The sequence below is a fragment of the Bos taurus genome, chromosome 4, assembly GCF_002263795.3.
Source record: "Bos taurus isolate L1 Dominette 01449 registration number 42190680 breed Hereford chromosome 4, ARS-UCD2.0, whole genome shotgun sequence".
NCBI lineage: Eukaryota > Metazoa > Chordata > Mammalia > Artiodactyla > Bovidae > Bos > Bos taurus.
The window spans coordinates 95126376-95145295 of record NC_037331.1 but is presented as its reverse complement, the minus strand read 5'-3'; the positions used below and the strand labels follow the sequence as shown (position 1 = coordinate 95145295).

Genomic DNA, 18920 nt, shown 5'->3' with positions numbered 1-18920 from the left:
AAGCAGAGACATTACTTTGCCAACAAAGGTCCGTCTAGTCAAGGCTATGGTTTTTCCTGTGGTCACGTATAGATGCGAGAGTTGGACTGTGAAGAAAGCTGAGAGCCGAAGAACTGATGCTTCTGAACTGTGGTGTTGGAGAAGACTCTTGAGAGTCCCTTGGACTGCAAGGAGATCCAACCAGTCCATTCTGAAGGAGATCAGCCCTGGGATTTCTTTGGAAGGAATGATGCTAAAGCTGAAACTCCAGTACTTTGGCCACCTCATGTGAAGAATTGACTCACTGGAAAAGACTCTGATGCTGGGAGGGATTGGGGGCAGGAGGAGAAAGGGACGACAGAGGATGAGATGGCTGGATGGCATCACTGACTTGATGGATGTGAGTCTGAGTGAACTCCAGGAATTGGTGATGGACAGGGAGGCGTGGTGTGCTGCGATTCATGGGGTTGCAAAGAGTCGGACACGACTGAGAGACTGAACTGAACTGAACTGAACTAGGATTTGTAACTGGAATCTCAAACTTAACCTGTCTGAAATCAACCTGCTGAACAACAGACCATATTTAATCCTCTTTTTCCACCCATCTTAGGGAAAGGCTATACTATTTTCCCAATTAATCAGATCAAAACCTTGAGTTATCCTTTACTCCTTTCACTCACTCACATCCAGACTGTCAGTAAATCCTGTCAGCTGTATGTGACATCTTCAAAATACACCCAAAATTTGATTAATTCTCATCACTATGATCACCACTCTAGTAAATTCCAATGCTAACATTACTTCTCTGGTAAGAACTGCTTCCTAAAAGGTCTCACTACTTCTGCCCATCATCTAATTTGTTTTGTTAAAATGCAAAGTCAAGTATTAACAGTAACATTTCTCAAAGCCCAACAATATTTCTCATTAATCTCTCACTATGAATAAAGGTTAAAGTTCTTACAAAAAAACAACACAATCTCCCATCACTACCTCTCTGACTTTATTCCCTATACTCTCTTCTTCACCCACCACCTTATACCAAGCAGCATATAATCTGGAAAAAAAAAACAAGAGTAGAGGAAAGGTTGGCAAGAGTTTACTTTGTAAACACTATTATTTCAATATGAATACCACTTACACAGAGCAAGAAATTTCATTTGAAATTTTATATGAATACCAGCAGTATTTACTTACTGTGGAATGTCAAAACTTATGAGGTATTTTAATCCTTTAAAAAATAAATAGGTAATGAATCTTCCCAGAAAGCTCCACAAACTCAGACAAAAATATTACATACCATTTCAAGAGTATCATGGGCCTCCTTAGAGCCCACTTATGAAGCCTCATCTAAGAAAACAAAGAAATACCAAAAGAATAGAGCATGGCAATAAAAAGGACTATAGACAGCAAGGGTTAGCTGAAACAAAAGATTGGGAATGCCAGGGCATAGAAGTTACTAGACTTTTGAATGGTATTTTAAAAATTCCTTTTGTTTTCTCTTGATATAGCAGATTCCTGGATTACCTACCTCATAAGCAAACACATGTTTAAACTTAACCTAAACCACAATTCTAGAATCTTATGAAAGTACAAAGGTTTTTCTGACTTGGTTGAGTCCTAGGCATCTTGCCTTACTTTTATCTCTGTTTCTAGACACCTGAATCCTCAGAAGCTGCATTCCTCCTCTACCTCAATCTGGATTCCAATCCTAACTGCATCACTAGTTTATATGTGTGTGCATGTGCATATCAGTCGCTCAGTGGTGCGTGCGTGCGTGCGTGCATATCAGTCGCTCAGTGGTGTCCGACTCTTTGCAACCCCAGGGACTGTAGTCTGCCAGGTCTGTGTGTGGTGTGTGTGTGTGTGTGTCAGTCGCTCAGTGGTGTCCGACTCTTTGCGACCCCATGGACTGTAGTCTGCCAGGTTCCTCTGTACATGGAATCCTCCAGGCAAGAATACTGGAGTGGGTTGCCATTTCCTTATCCAGGATATCTTCCTGACCCAGGGATTGAACCTGGGTCTCCTGTGCTGGCAGGCAGATTCTTAACCACCTGAGCCACCAGGGAAGCCCTAAATTACACTATTAAAAAAATGACAACTTGTTATCAACAAAAATATGTAAAGGAATAGGTCACTGGTACTGAAGGTAACATTAAAAGAATTCTAAGTTGTTCAGTGCTAGTCAATGTTAGCATTTGTAAGTATGTGTGTATATATATGTATATGTATGTATGCATATATGTGTGCTGCTGCTAAGTCACTTCAGTCATGTCCGACTCTGTGCGACCCCACAGATGGCAGCCCACCAAGCTCCCCCGTCCCTGGGATTCTCCAGGCAAGAACACTGCAGTGGGTTGCCATTTCCTTCTCCAATGCATGAAAGTGAAAAGTGAAAGTGAAGTCGCTCAGTCATGTCTGACTCCTACTATGTATGCATGTGTGTATGTGTATATATATATGTGTGTGTATGTGTGTATCTCAAAAGGAAGAATTCCTCACCAATAAGTTTTACACACCATCCCTATCACTCACACAAAGGATTATTGGAATGTGGTTAAACTCCTTGAATTTCACCATTCACTTAGTATTATTTCCACACTATAAGCAGCAATGATAACACTGACCATCAACTCACGTGAGTTATGGACAACTTTTTGTTACTTGACTATCATGATTATTTAGTTTATCAGACTTTAAGTTTTTGGCTCCTCTTTTAAAGGCTCAAAATCTCATTTTATTATCACATGCATGTGGGCATGCTCAGTCGTGTCAACTCTTCACAATCCCATGGACTATAGTCCACCAGGTTCCTCTGTCCATGGAATTCTCCAGGTGAGAATACTGTGAAGTAGGCTGCCATGTCCTCCTCCAAGGGATCTTCCTGACCTAGGGATCAAACCTGCATCTCTCTTGTGTCTCCTGCATTGGCAGGCAGATTCTTTACAACTGAGCCACCTGGGAAGCAGCATGGGCCTAAATAAAGCCTGACCCAGCATTTAGGAAGTCTAGGGGGGTAAAAAAAAAAAAAAATCACTGAAACAGATACAAAATGGCTCTAAGTTAAAATCCCTCTATTTGGCACAGTGGATAGAGAAGCCTGGTGGACTACAAATCCATGGGGAAGCAAGAGTTGGACACGACTGAGTGAACACACACATCCACATACAGACATATTGATAGATAAATCTTTAAATTTCCTATGGTAGAAATATTTGCTCAAAAATATATTCACAAAGTACTTTTATTACACTTCTATAAACCAGTCCTCAAACAGAAGTACGGATACTGGTCAATTTTTCATTGTAGATCTTTGTTAATCTATAATAAATCCTCAGAAGCTATGACAAATTAATCCTTTAAAGATTCCATCTGGAATATATCCCATGCCTGTAAGTCATTCTTACTTATTTACAATGACTTACTTTAAGTCATTGTTTTCTTATAGTTTCTAAAGCAAATGAAGTAAATACTGAAACAACTCTTTTCCTTTCCTTGAAGAATTTTTTTAAAGGGAGTGTAGGGATAAGGATCTTATGACTAACAAGAGTCTGCTGAAATCCTCCTCTTAATTCATAAAACCAAGATATTACCAAAAAAATGTGGATCTTTATCACTATATGTTGTAAGTATTTTACTTCAAGGATCTCTGACCCGAAAAGTCAGATTTTAATTTTAAATGTCTCTGCTTATACCAAGTTCTTAGGACATCTGCCTATTATTTGAATATTCTCATTTTCCATTCTCAAATATCATGGGTTACAAAAAAAGAAAATCTTTCTCTTTTGTTACACATGTACTTTAACCTATTTTATATAGGCCACATTCCATAATAAGCAACACAGAAAGCACTATGAAAATTCCTTCTGCTCCTTGATTAAGGAAAACTTTAAATGTTAAAGTAAACCACATTATTTTCATATTTAAGAAAAATAGCATTTTATCTAGGAAATAAAAGTAGCTTTCCAAACAAACACTCTTTTTTAGTATTTTCTTAGCAATTTTTAAAGGAGGACCTAATAATATTTTCATCGTGACTGAGAAAAAAAAGGAACGGCATTATAAATTCCACTGTATGTTCAAAAGAGGAAAAAAGCTACTGTAGACAATCTAAATACAAAATTTTACCTCTTTTTTCATATAAATTTAACTTTTTTGGATTAAAAAAAATCAACATATATAGATCTGGTTCTCTGAGAAATAAGCATATGCATTATTTATTGAACTCTCAGGTAGAAAAAAAAGATGCTTAAGACTACAGCTGAGTCAAACCTATTTCTGTGGGAAGGAAGGGGTTTGGGAAGAGAAGCTAAGACTAGGAAAGCAAATTCCTATGCCTCAAATGAACCTTTTCCAAAGAGACCCTAATAATACTAAGAAAACTCACAAGTTATTCTACAAATTTAGCAGTGGATTTTAAATAAAATATTATAATTTCTCCTTTTACTTATAAAACATGTGTGATAATGTTAATGCCTAGATCATTATTATCTGCACTGCAATAATTTTTTAAAATTATGAATCAAAAAGACTATTCCTGGAGAACTACTGTCAGCATAACACAATACTAATAAAACAGAGTTTCTATTACAAGTAAAATATTATTTGGGTGAATATTGGCATTTTATGTGGTAAAGTTTTTTTAAAAACTAAATAAAATAAAATTATACAGAATTCTTGGTACTATTTGCTTCTCAGGATGGTAATTTGAAGCCAATTATAATTTTAGCATTAACCTCTAAATATAACAGTATTTAAGCTGTTCTAGGCTTTAGAAACCTAGGGAAAATTTGTATTATCAAGTTACAGAAAATTAAAAAGGCAAGAAAGATTAACTAAAACAAATTATTTATACACCTGGGGACAGTGTTTAGCAATTAATGGATCTACCAACATTAGGCTACCTAATTTTATATCCTCTCCCTTTAAAAATATACCTTAATTTCTCTTTTACTACAATTCCCATACTATGGCATTAAAATATTGTAAAGTTAAAAAATAAAATAATATATATAAATGCACTAAAAATCAAGAAATATTCCAGCTAACTGTGAAATCAAGCACATATAAAACTATACACACACACACATAAAGGTCTGCACAATACATTTCTTCTAGGTTTTCTAATTTCATCTGTGCAGCAGCCTCCCCAGGCTGATGTGCCATTGCCTGGTTTTGGTTATATCTGAAGCTAATGCCTATTTTCTTTGATACCTGGTTATGGCCAATAACATGTAACCTCTGCAAGGAATGGAAAGAAGTATATATATTCACGAGTATCTGATATTTAATAATGTATCACTTTTTAAAAAATCTGCTTTCCATTCGAAGTAGTCCTTACCTGTCTGGACATCAATAACCATCTGATGACCTCCCCTCATTCCTGGCCGGTTATCTTCTCCATCACCTGAAGTAGAAACAATATATTTTTTAAAAGAAGTAACAACTACATATCCAGAGTAACTTCATTCATAAGTCTGTAATGAGTACTGAAAATAGCACACACTTATTCCTTCAATATTAAGAATAAGAGGACTCATAGAAGAAATAATATTACTTATAACTAAATTTATAATAATTATTTTGCTCTTTTTTTCTAATTGCAGGCTTTCAGGCTCTTAATGCACTGGAAGCTACTTTCAACTTATTTAGAACCAATGCCATTAAGCAGCAAAGACATAGGATATTCCAACAAAAACATAAAATCTCTAAACTAGTGGAGTGACAAAGTGAAGGTGGGAAACAATTACAGAATTAGACTGCAGGTCTTATAACTCTAGGCATGGTTTATTGGTAAAATGAGCAGTTTTATTTTTATTATTTTTTAAAAAAATTATTCTTATTTATTTGGCTGCACTGGGTCTTAGTTGCAGCATGTGGGGTTCTAGTTCCCCGATCAGGGTTCAAACTCAGGACCCCTACATTGGGAACATGTAGTCCTAGCCACTGGACCACCAGGGAAGTCCCTAATGAGCAGTTTTAAAGTTCATTAAACTAGCTACTGATAACTATGATGCTATCAAGTTTTACATTAATGATAATTTCCTCGCTGTATATATTTTGTTTTCCAATATTTCAGAAATCAGTTTCCACATAATCCACCACTTTGAGTAGCACTGTGTGACAAAATGTAAGATTTGCTTTCTTTTGACTCTTATTTACACATCACAGAGCTTAATAGGCAGGTTTAAATATAATCAGTGAAGGGACTTCCCTGCTGATCCAGGGGTTAAGAATTCGCCTTCCAATGCAGGGGACGTGGGTTCGAACCCTGGTTGGGAAAAGATCCGACATGCTGCAGGGCAAGTAAGACGGGGCACAAACTACAGAGAAACCGAGCGCTGCAACGAAAGATCCCTCATTCCACAACAAAGATCTGCGAGACACAACTAGGACCTGATGCAGCCAAATAAATAAATACAATGGGTGAAAATTTTAAACTTCAGTAGGAAAAAACTATTATTCAACTTTAATCTTACTTTATATCAGATCCTACATAAATGAAGATAAACTTTCATTTCCATGGTTCAACAGCTACAAGATTCTAATGCCTTACTTGATGTAAACTTGAAAAACCTGAATTTTTCTTTGCAACTCTCCCATTAATTGAAATGTATTACATTAGCTAATAACTTTCCCTGAACCAGCCTTCTCCTATGTAAAATAGGGACCATCCAAGTTTCTACTGATTTCACCGGGATACTATGAAAAAGACTGAAATGTCAGTTCTAATATATTATACATAAGATGCAAAACTGAAGCTATATTCAAGCACTAATCAATCAGAAGTTTCCTGCAAATTCTCTCTCCTTTTTAAGACAGGTTTAGATTCTGCAGCTCATTACTGTAGAAGTTTTGCCCTTTTCTTCCTTCTTCTCTCCAATCAGTAAAGTCAGTATTACCACTTTCAAGAACAGATTAAGAAAACACTAAAATAAATTTATTGTCAGTATGCTTGCATTTTATATATTTAATCCATTAGCTTTCAGATATACAGCTGCAATCTGTTTGTTTGCTACCACATGTAGCAAACACGTGGTAGCATGTTTGAAGAAACATGCTTCTTCATTGTTGAAGAAAATTACCTTGTGACTGATAAAACAGGAAAATGATGCCAATGTAACTCAGAACTTATGGAGGTTCATAAGCAATTTTCTCCAGTATATTGATGTTTAACACTATCTGGGAAAGCTTTCTCAGAAACAAAACGAAGGCTGTGACAATGTATGAAGACCAGAGGAAGAAAGCTGAACATCCACAGAACTGCCTTCCTTTACCATAAGTAGTTGCATTCAAGAACTGCTACACTTTCCATTATGTTAACCATCTGACAAAGCAGTGAGTGCCAATGAAGGAGTGACAAAAACCTCTCCCATATGAAAACAGGTCAATGAAGAATATCACACCCAAGATCAGATTTTAAGCTTTGATAAAAATAGTCTTCATTAGCATCAAATGTCCTCTAGTGCCTATAGCTCAAAGAAAGAGTGTGTGACGCAAGGTTTAAAGCTCCAAAATCACTGGGATGCTTAATATAAACGTCTATATTTAACTGTTGTTGTTCAGTCACATCAGACTCTTTACATACTAGCATTTATTCTTATTAGAATTACTACACTAGTTTTTAAAAAGCAGAGACATTACTTTGCCAACAAAGGTCCGTCTAGTCAAGGCTATGGTTTTTCCTGTGGTCGTGTATGGATGTGAGAGTTGGACTGTGAAGAAGGCTGAGCGCTGAAGAATTGATGCTTTTGAACTGTGGTGTTGGAGAAGACTCTTGAGAGTCCCTTGGACTGCAAGGAGGTCCAACCAGTCCATTCTGAAGGAGATCAGTCCTGAGTGTTCTTTGGAAGGAATGATGCTAAAGCTGAAACTCCAGTACTTTGGCCACCTCATGCGAAGAGTTGACTCATTGGAAAAGACTCTGATGCTGGGAGGGATTGGGGGCAGGAGGAGAAGGGGATGACAGAGGATGAGATGGCTGGATGGCATCACCAACTCGATGGACGTGAGTTTGAGTGAACTCCAGGAGTTGGTGATGGACAGGGAGGCCTGGTGTGCTGTGATTCATGGGGTCGCAAAGAGTCGGACACGAATGAGCGACTGAACTGAACTGAACACTAGTTTTTATTAGTATCTGGCTATTAAGTTCCACAGATTTAGAATGGTATGTCCCATTTCTACCTCTCACATAAGTCCTATGAGCTTTAGTGAGCAATTTTGCAGAATTTAAGGTTTTCTAGGGACACACGTTTGGCATTATAATACCATAACCTATAATTTTACAGAGTCTCTATATAAAAGCAGTTTGTGCTGCTATTCTGTGTAAATAATTCCCAACCTTCTGTTATAGCCATAAAACGAAAAGATTTAAGAGAAAAACTTAAGGTAATAAAATACCTCTGCCACCTTGCTGAGGAGCCTTTGTCTGTTTTTAAGCACCTGATTTTCAGTAGTAGGGTACACTGAAACTTGAGCACAAATGAACTGGAACATTAAAGCAAAGCCCACAACCTAGAAGGTCAGACTCACCTTTGGTGCTTTTGGGAATGATCTGACTCCATCGTGGCTTATATTCCTGCTGACTGATATACTGATTGAACAAGCCATCTGCAAGTATTAAAGGAGACAGAATTACATCTCAATAGCTTACACTTTTTATTATAGCAAAAAAGACCAAAATGTGGAAGCCTACATTAAAGAAAATCACTAATATGACACTAAAACAACAGCACATTTTTATAAAATGTCACTTTAGCTTTTATGCTACCTCAAATATAAATAGCAAAATATAAGTTGACACGACCATGTACACAAATTTTTTCAGTGGCAGCTCATACTAAACTTACTAAGTTCTCCCCATTTTTGTACTATTATCCCAAAATCTAGAAAAGGAAATGGGAGATCCAGCAACTTTGGACTAGGCTCTTGTATCTTCGGGAAAAAACAAAACTAGTCCTTTAAAGTGAAAATACCACTTTTACAGTTTAAGTATAAAATTGTATAGAGATAAAAGAACCAGTAACTGTAATAGTATATTTATTGAATACTAAACATTAGAAACTGTGCTATCTTATCTGATTTAATTCTGAAATCAACTTTATGAATTACGCATTATCATCTTCATTTTATAAATGTGGAAATGCGTACTCAAGAGTAATGAATGAATTTAATCCAAATAACAGAGCTCTTAAGTAGTTGGGCGGGGACTCATGTTTCACTATGCTTTACTTTCTTCCTTTAATAAATTCTAAATCTCATTCTTAACAGGAGTTGTTACAGTATAGTAGCTAGTTATACTTGGTACTATGATGGTCTACACTAGGTACTATGATGGAGACTGAACTCCCCACATACATCCATTCTACTCCAAATTATTATCAAGTCCTAATCCTGTGCCCTTCAACAAAGATTAGCTTAAGAATGGTATGAAAGCAATCCCTGGCTACTGAATCATGAGGATCTCCTGGAGGGTGGGGTGGGGTGGGTTGCTTTAGGGAAATATTTTCTTACTTTTAAATGAATATACAGAGAAGGAAGGAAAAATCTACTTTTGTCCCCCTGGAAATGTTTATATCAACATGCAAATGTACATAACTGCTACATTCAAGAATGAAATCAACTCTGTAATGATGACAGGACAGAGAAAGAGAGAGAAACTCGATCACTGAATCCACTAACCATGAAATCTACCTTACCTCTGGGCTTGTTATATGATAAAACAACATTCCCTTACTTTTCAAACTAGGGTTTTCTTTTACATGAGCTCAAACAGATTATAATTTACAGAGTTAACCTTTCCTGTAAATTCTGTCATTTGACTCTGATTTCAATCTGAATAAAGGATTTCCTTTTGCTTCATTTAGCCACTGAAAGCAAATACTTTTGCAAAGAACTTATAAAGAAAACTGTCTGTTCTTTCTGACTTGTATACTTGCCAAAGACTGTGTAATTTACAGAACCTCCCTAATCTCTTTCTTTTCTGGGCAATTATGAAGCTCAATTGCTACCACACCCTTCAGCTTTCAAGTCCTTTCACAGGGCTTTGAGAAGAAAAGCTCTATCTCATAAACTCAACTAGTTTCTTTTTCTTTGCTTGTGGACTTTAAAAAATTATTGCAAAAAGTAAGCTTTCTCCTTCTTAAATAAGCACCCATAAATTAGCATTTATATTTTAAATGTTAAAGTAAGGGGAACAAATAGATTTCCAGCATGTTTTATTGAGTGTTTCTATCAATATTATCTACTCCCATAGGTTTTCATGACAATTCTTGCCCCATCCAGTCTATTCTGGCCAATAGTATTTTCCTATTACAAAAGTGGGAAATCTTTTGTATTCCAGACAAAATGTTGTGGTGCTCCTACTAACAATAATGATAAGATGATAATAAATATAATAATTACAAATTCAGGAATAAAACAGTACATTTTAGTTCATTTTGTGAAAGGCACATAAAAGTTAAATGATCCTGTTTACGGTTTGTCTTGCAAACCATAAACAGGGCAAGATAAAATTATTTAACATGAATAATGATTTTAAAATATTCTACATAATGGCTAACTGAAGAGGTGAGAGAGGAATAAGTAAAAGATGGAACTATACAGAGATAGAGAGAAAACTGAGCGAGATAAGAAAACGGCAGAAAAACACAAAGCAACAATAGAGACAATTAGAAAAGTAATAAATTTTCTATTTTTGTGTGTGTTAGTCACTCAGTCATGTCCAACTCTTTGTGACCCCATGGGCTGTAGTCCACCAGGCTCCTCTGTCCATGGAATTCTCCAGGTATGAATACTGGAATGGGTTGCTGTTCCCTTATCCAGGGGATCTTCCCCACCGAGGGATCGAACCCAGGTCTCCTGCATTGCAGGCAGATTCTTTACCATCTGAGCCACCAATGAAGCCCAAGCCAACACAGGTGACATAAGAGATGCAGGTTCGATCCCTGGGTCGGGAAGACCCCTGAAGGAGGGCATAGCAACCCACTCTAGTATTCCTGCCTGGAGAATCCCATGGACAGAGGAGACTGGCAAGCTACAGTCCACAGGGCTGCAAAGTGTCACACAAGACTGAAGCGACATAGCACGCAATTGTCATATTACTAAGTCTGCAACAGTAATTTGTTACAGGACTTTTGATAAGTCAAGGAAGTTCCTCATCTGTAAAACTGATGTTTAAGAGTTGGACAGAGCCTGAGGTTCCTTCCAAATTCTGCCATTCTAGGATTCATCACTGTTAGAACCAATACATTTATTTACTCCAACTGTGTGTGTCTGGCTGATTCCACCTTATCTTCACCTTAGAAAAGTCACCATCTCCTCTTTCTCCTAAAAGTCTTCTGTGACTATTCTGAAAAAGAAATCACAATCCACTGGGGGAAATTCTTCTAAGAGCTCCTAAGGTAGTGATCATAGGAACGGTTTTAATCAGATGAAGGACTTCCTGATCTTTAAAGTCATTCTGAACACTGGAGGTAAAATTCTGTTTCTTCAACCAATCCTTCTATTCTCACTCTTAACTAACCTGAAAAGCTTACAAATACTTTATCCAGCAAGGGCTTCACAATTTCTCTTCTATCAAACACAACTGTCTTATGAGAATATTGTCAGGAATTTTTCAAAATAAAAAAAGCAATTCCCAAAACAATTCTTACGTAATTTTTGTAAAATCAATTTGTAAATACCACACACACACAGGAAAACACACAGTGACGTACATCAAAAACGTAAAAGTGGCGTTCTTTGATTGGCAGGAGTAGGATAATTTTGATTTTGGTTTTTGCCTTTGTATTTATTTGTTTCCCCCCTGCTTTTTTTTTTTTTTGCATTGAGCGCGATTACTATCAGAAGAAAAGCCACAAAACAACTAGATACGTGGATTTTTTCTCAAAACTTGGGGAGAATTTTGCAACATACTGTATTACCAATATAAACCATTTTCACATTTACTTTCCTTACCCCTGAAATGTCTCTTCTTCAAGGCTCACTAGACATATTCAGTTTCTACAAGCAGTGCTTTGTACATTGACATCAGCTTGTTTTAACAAGGACAAAGAGACCTAAGTATGCACAAAGGATTTATATTCAGGCATGCAGATGAACTTATTTCCAAAATTTAAATATTAAGTACTCCAAACTTAAAATTAGACATGATGATGATTTTACTCTAGATACAGTTAACCTTCTTTTGAATAATGACAGTTAACAGTATAACATTAGAGATGCTCAGTATATAATAAATGCTTAGAATGGAAAAAAGAGCAAGAGGTGGAGGGACTTTCCTAGCCACATGGCTGACATTTCCTTTGAGTCATCTTATTGTTACTAAGTTCCTTACATTTCAACAAACTGTTCATAAAACTCCTACTTCCAATGAAGTCAATTTCTAGTACATGATGGCTCCCTGACAAGTCATGCCATCTTGCAAAGCAGTCAAGCAAATATTTAAAAAAACATTGTTTGGGGAACTTTTTAATTTGCCTTCCTCTATCTGAAATAAATCCCTTTTCTCTTCAGTAGTCTAAAGGTCACACAGTTCTCCTTAGTATCTCTTATTCATTCTTAGAGACTATCAGAAAACTTGAAGTTACTTCAATATAGAATTATCAAACCTGGAAGCAACTCTTTAAAAAGATCTTACCAAAGAAGAGTTGACTTTTATTGCATACTTACTGTGTGCAAGACACCAGAAAGGTTAACTCATTTACTCTTTAAAATAAATCTGCTGCGTCACTTCAGTCATGTCCAACTCTGTGCAACCCCATAGACGGCAGCCCACCAGGCTCCCCCGTCCCTGGGATTCTCCAGGCAAGAACACTGGAGTGGGTTGCCATTTCCTTCTCCAATGCGTGAAAGTGAAGTCACTCAGTCGAGTCCAACTCTTAGCGACCCCATGGACTGCAGCCTACCAGGCTCCTCCGTCCATGGGATTTTCCAGGCAAGAGTACTAGAGTGGGGTGCCATTGCCTTCTCTGAAAATAAATCTATACAATGGTTATTACTAATTATTGCAAAGTTTAGAAAATCAGGTTCAGAGAAATTAGTAAGCCCAAAGAATCTAAACAAAAAGGTAAAAAGTCCAATTCCAAAGTCTAAAGTATTTTCAACTCTTTATAGAGAGCATGTAACTAAAAATAAACACACACATATAACTAACACAAATAATAGTTTTTATATTACACTATCAGATTAAACACTGTAGTAAAATACATAACAATATACCTATTCAATAACACTTGAAAAAAAGCAAGAGTCTGGGCAACAAAACTCACCACACCAGATTATTCTACTGCAATACTAAATGTTCTAATAAAAGAAGGATCAGTTCAGTTCAGTTCAGTTGCTCAATCGTGTCCGACTCTTTGCGACCCCATGAATCGCAGCACGCCAGGCCTCCCTGTCCATCACCAACTCCTGGAGTTCACTCAAACTCACGTCCATCGAGTTGGTGATGCCATCCAGCCATCTCATCCTCTGTCGTCCCCTTCTCCTCCTGCCCCCAATCCCTCCCAGCATCAGAGTCTTTTCCAATGAGTCAACTCTTCGCATGAGGTGGCCAAAGTACTGGAGTTTCAGCTTTAGCATCATTCCCTCCAAAGAACACCCAGGACTGATCTCCTCTAGAATGGATTGGTTGGATCTCCTTGCAGTCCAAGGGACCCTTAAGAGTCTTCTCCAACACCACAGTTCAAAAGCATCAAATCTTCAGTGCTCAGCTTTCTTCACAGTCCAACTCTCACATCCATACATGACTACTGGAAAAACCATAACCTTGACTAGATGGACCTTTGTTGGCAAAGTAATGTCTCTGCTTTTCAATATGCTATCTAGGTTGGTCATAACTTTCCTTCCGAGGAGTAAGAGTCTTTTAATTTCATGGCTGCAATCACCATCTGCAGTGATTTTGGAGATCCCCTCAAAAAAACTCTGACACTGTTTCAACTGTTTCCCCATCTATTTCCCATGAAGTGATGGGACCGGATGCCATGATCTTAGTTTTCTGAATGTTGAGCTTTAAGCCAACTTTTTCACTCTCCACTTTCACTTTCATCAAGAGGCTTTTTAGTTGCTCTGCACTTTCTGCCATAAGGGTGGTGTCATCTGTGTATCTGAGGTTATTGATATTCCTCCCTGCAATCTTGATTCCAGCTTGTGCTTCTTCCAGCCCAGCATTTCTCATGATGTACTCTGTACAGAAGTTAAATAAGCAGGGTGACAATATACAGCCTTGACGTACTCTTTTTCCTATTTGGAACCAGTCTGTTGTTCCATGTCCAGTTCTAACTGCTGCTTCCTGACCCGCATATAGGTTTCTCAAGAGGCAGGTCAGGTGGTCTGGTATTCCCGTCTCTTTCAGAATTTTCCACAGTTTATTGTGATCCACACAGTCAAAGGCTTTGGCATAGTCAATAAAGCAGAAATAGATGGTTTTCTGGAACTCTCTTGCTTTTCCCACGATCCAGCAGATGTTGGCAATTTCATCTCTGGTTCGTCTGCCTTTTCTAAAACCAGCTTGAACATCTGGAAGTTCACAGTTCACACACTGTTGAAGCCTGGCTTGGAGAATTTTGAGCATTACTTTACTAGCATGTGAGATGAGTGCAATTGTGCAGTAGTTTGAGCATTCTTTGGCATTGCCTTTCTTTGGGATTGGAATGAAAACCGACCTTTTCAAGTCCTTTGGCCACTGCTGAGTTTTCCAAATTTGCTGGCATATTGAGTGAAGCACTTTCACAGCATCATCTTTCAGGATTTGAAATAGCTCAACTGGAATTCCATCACCTCCACTAGCTTTGTTGGTAGTGATGCTTTCTAAGGCCCACTTGACTTCCCATTCCAGGATGTCTGGCTCTAGGTGAATGATCACACCATCGTGATTATCTGGGTCATGAAGATCTTTTTTGTACAGTTCTTCTGTGTATTCTTGCCACCTCTTCTTAATATCTTCTGCTTCTGTTAGGTCCATACCATTTCTGTCCTTTATCGAGCCCATCTTTGCATGAAATGTTCCCTTGGTATCTCTAATTTTCTTGAAGAGATCTCTAGTCTTTCCCATTCTGTTGTTTTCCTCTATTTCTTTGCACTGATCGCTGTAGAAGGCTTTCTTATCTCTTCTTGCTATTCTTTGGAACTCTGCATTCAGATGCTTATATCTTTCCTTTTCTCCTTTGCTTTTCATTTCTCTTCTTTTCACAGCTATTTGTAAGGCCTCCCCAGACAGCCATTTTGCTTTTTTGCATTTCTTTTCCATGGGGATGGTCTTGATCCCTGTCTCCTGTACAATGTCATGAACTTCCGTCCACAGTTCATCAGGCACTCTATCTATCAGATCTAGGCCCTTAATCTATTTCTCACTTCTACTGTATAATCACAAGGGATTTGATTTAGGTCATACCTGAATGGTCTAGTGGTTTTCCCTGCTTTCTTCAATTTAAGTCTGAATTTGGCAATAAGGAGTTCATGATCTGAGCCACAGTCAGCTCCCGGTCTTGTTTTTGCTGACTGTATAGAGCTTCTCCATCTTTGGCTGCAAAGAATATAATCAATCTGATTTCGGTGTTGACCATCTGGTGATGTCCACGTGTAGAGTCCTCTCTTGTGTTGATGGACGAGAGTGTTTGCTATGACCAGTGCATTCTCTTGGCAAAACTCTGTTAGCCTTTTAGAATCGTTCAATTATGTCACATTAATTACAATTTAAAGGAAAAAAATGTAATCTCACTCTTAAATAAAAGACCTATTGGACACTGAAGCTCAAGTTTACTTATGTTTCATTTTCTCTCTGCACCACTGGTTTGCCACTACTCCAGATCACTTTCTTATCTGAACTATTCATGTCAGTTGGAAGTTGTTTCAGAAGACAAATGTGGCTAGTTGATAAGCTAACTGTTCTACCAAAAACTAAAACTAAAACCAAACCAAACTCAACCACAACACCTCTTTTGGAGAAATCATGGCTTACCATAAGACATAAAAGCTAGAAACATAATTCCAGCTCTCTCATACCTCTCCACACTCAACTCTAAATTCTTGTACTTTCATTTTTTAATATTAAACTATCTCATGACTCAAAATTTTAAAATTACTTAAAATGTTAAATTTTGCAGAGAAACATGATAAATTAAAGATTACCCTCATTTATTAGAATACATATTATTGCCTACTGCCAGAGAAACTGGGTTATCATTAAATAGTCCAGATCAGATCTGAAGCAAATTGTATTTAGTAGCTATTTTCAATGAAATAACATGCTTAAGAATCTTCTTTCATGTCCTCAAAAAGAAGAAGAGTAATATAAAGTTTAATACACTGTTTTCTTGGTGAACAGTCATTTCAAACCCATAGGAGACATGCTAAAGAGACTTTATTTTTTAATAGAATATATTAAAATTTTTGAAATTAAACAGTCATAAGCTTGAAATACTTCAGGTGATCAATAAAAATGCTACAAACATTATTAAAGCAGGATAAAGATGGGACTTCCTGGCTGTCCAGTGATTAAGATATCACTCTTCCACTATGGGAGGCATACATCTGATCCCTGTTCAGGGAACTAAGATCCCGCATTAAAAAATAGAAAAAAACAAAAAGGCAGGATAAAGATTTTTTCAAAATATATTGCTTTCAGTTCCTTGTTTTAATATTAAAGAACTCCTTTCAAGATCTAATAACAAATGAAAAGTTTACACCTCTGCTGCCCAAATAATTTCCCCATGTTTCCCAAATTTCTAATTCTAGAAAGGTCTTGCTTAGTTAATAAACCTTTTGTCTGGTATATTTACTTGTATGTATTCTAAATGATTGAACACAAACAACTGAGCTTTCTACTGAAACAATGACATTCTCATCTACAAAACTATGAAAACAACTGTTATACTATTTTAAAAGTCCCCAAAACAAACAAAAAAAAGTACAGCATTTAAATGTCTAAGAACTACTTAAGCTTAAAAGATTATTTTCATATTTTAACAAGTCAGGCAGTTGCTAATATTCTTATATGTCTATTTTTGACAAAAATCTAAAGGAAATCAGAAGGGTCTGCCAAGAATGAACTATCCAAAAGAACTGAAAATATGACTTTGGAGAAATCACACTAAGATCTAGTTGCTAACAATTCTCAAACTATTGAAAGTCTCCCAGCCCAATATCATCCCATTTTTTCTCTATGATTACGACTATAATAAACACATTTCATAAAGTCTCAACCAGGCACAAGCTGATTCTGTCTCTAAGAATGAATACTCTTTTTAAAAGGACATGGTTTAAAAAAAAAAACACTTAGGAAGGAAATTTTAATCAAAAGGAAAACACTATGGTCAAACCTCATCCAAGGTTAAAACAAAAAGTACTGAATACAGTCGTAGGGCCTACATTCAAACTTTTTTTTAAAATATAAATTTATTTATTTTAATTGGAGGTTAATTATTTTAAAATATTGTATTGGTTTTGCCGTACGTTTAAACTTTTATCAAACTGATTTTTTACCAACACAGAAATTTTTTTAAAAGATTAAAAATTCACTTATAAGTACAGCATAAAAAAGTTTTTGATAGTTCAAGAATAACAATGGATGGGTAAAACAGATTTTTAAAAAAAACTATGCATTTCGGCAGTTTGATCAAATTCTGATAAGAGAAATACATGACTTATAAAAATTTACATTACAACAATAAATACTGGGGAAACTAAACCAGTAAATATTTACTTGGATGGCAAAGCACAGTGGTAAAGTGAACAGACTTAAAATTTAGCTCTGCCACTTACTAAGTACACTGTTTTAGGCAAATTACTTAATCAATAGCATCTATTAAATTGAAATAACAATACTTGCCTAGAAAGTAGGTATGAGAATTAAAAAAATTAATTCATATATAGTATTTATTATGTATTAAAAAGAAGAGACATCAATTTGTCAACAAAGATCTGTATATTCAAAGCTATGTTTTTTCGAGTAGTCATGGATGGATGTGAGAGCTGGACCATAAAGAAGGCTGAGTGCTGAAGAATTGATGCTTTTGAACCATGGTTTGGAGAAGACTCTAGAAGTCCCTTAGACTGGAAGGAGATCAGTCAATCATAAAGGAAATCAACCCTGAATATTCACTGGAAAGACTGAGGTTGAAGCTGAAGCTCCAATACTTTGGCCACCTGATGTAAACAGCCCACTCATTAGAAAACATCCTGATGCTGGTAAAGACAGAAGGCGGGAGGAGAAGGGGACGACAAAGGACGAGATGGTTGGATGTCATCACCAACTTAATGGACATGAGTTTGAGCAGGCTCCAGGAGATGGTGAAGGACAGGGAAGCCGGGGGTGCTGCAATCCATAGGGTTGCCCAGAGTTGGACACGACTGAGCGACTAAACAACAACACAGTATTTATTACAGTAGATGGCATATTTGCCTTTGATATAATAATGATATTGATGTAATAATTATATAATATAATAATATAAAAAATGATGCAATATTTGGAACTATATATGGCAGAAAACTAATAATTTTTTATACACAAAATAAGAAACATGGCATAAAGGCAAACAGTAATTAAGAGATGGAGGAGCAACTGAAGTGCAGGAATAATTCTGAAAAACTAGCTTGAAAGAGCTAGTTTGAAGAATGAGTTGGAAGCGAACAGTGATAAAAAGGTAAAGTAATCAGGGAAGGCAAATACAGCACAAACATAAGTACAAAGGCCCTGATGGTTCAGATGGTAAAGAATATGCTAGCGATGCAGGAGACTCAGGTTCAACCCCTGGGTCAGGAAGATCCTCTGGAGAAGGGAACAGATACCCACTCCAGTATTCTTAACCTGGAGAATTTCAAGGACAGAGAAGCCTGGCGGGCTACAGTCCATGGGATGGCAAAGAGTTGAACATGACTGAGCAAATAACACACACAAATAGCTGATTCAATCTGCTGTACAGCAGAAACTAGCACAACAT

General features: G+C 36.8%; 1 protein-coding gene across 8 annotated transcripts in view; it reads right to left on the bottom strand.

Annotated features, from left to right (window-relative positions):
* Positions 1-18920, bottom strand: part of MKLN1 (muskelin 1) — a 391857-nt gene that overhangs the window by 96638 nt on the left and 276299 nt on the right. For all 8 annotated transcript variants that reach the window (XM_024990572.2, XM_024990571.2, XM_059885486.1 and 5 more), the window contains 2 exon segments: positions 8509-8586; positions 5318-5383 (listed from right to left, as the gene is read on the bottom strand). In XM_024990572.2, coding sequence (XP_024846340.1) covers positions 5318-5383; positions 8509-8586 — 144 coding nt within the window.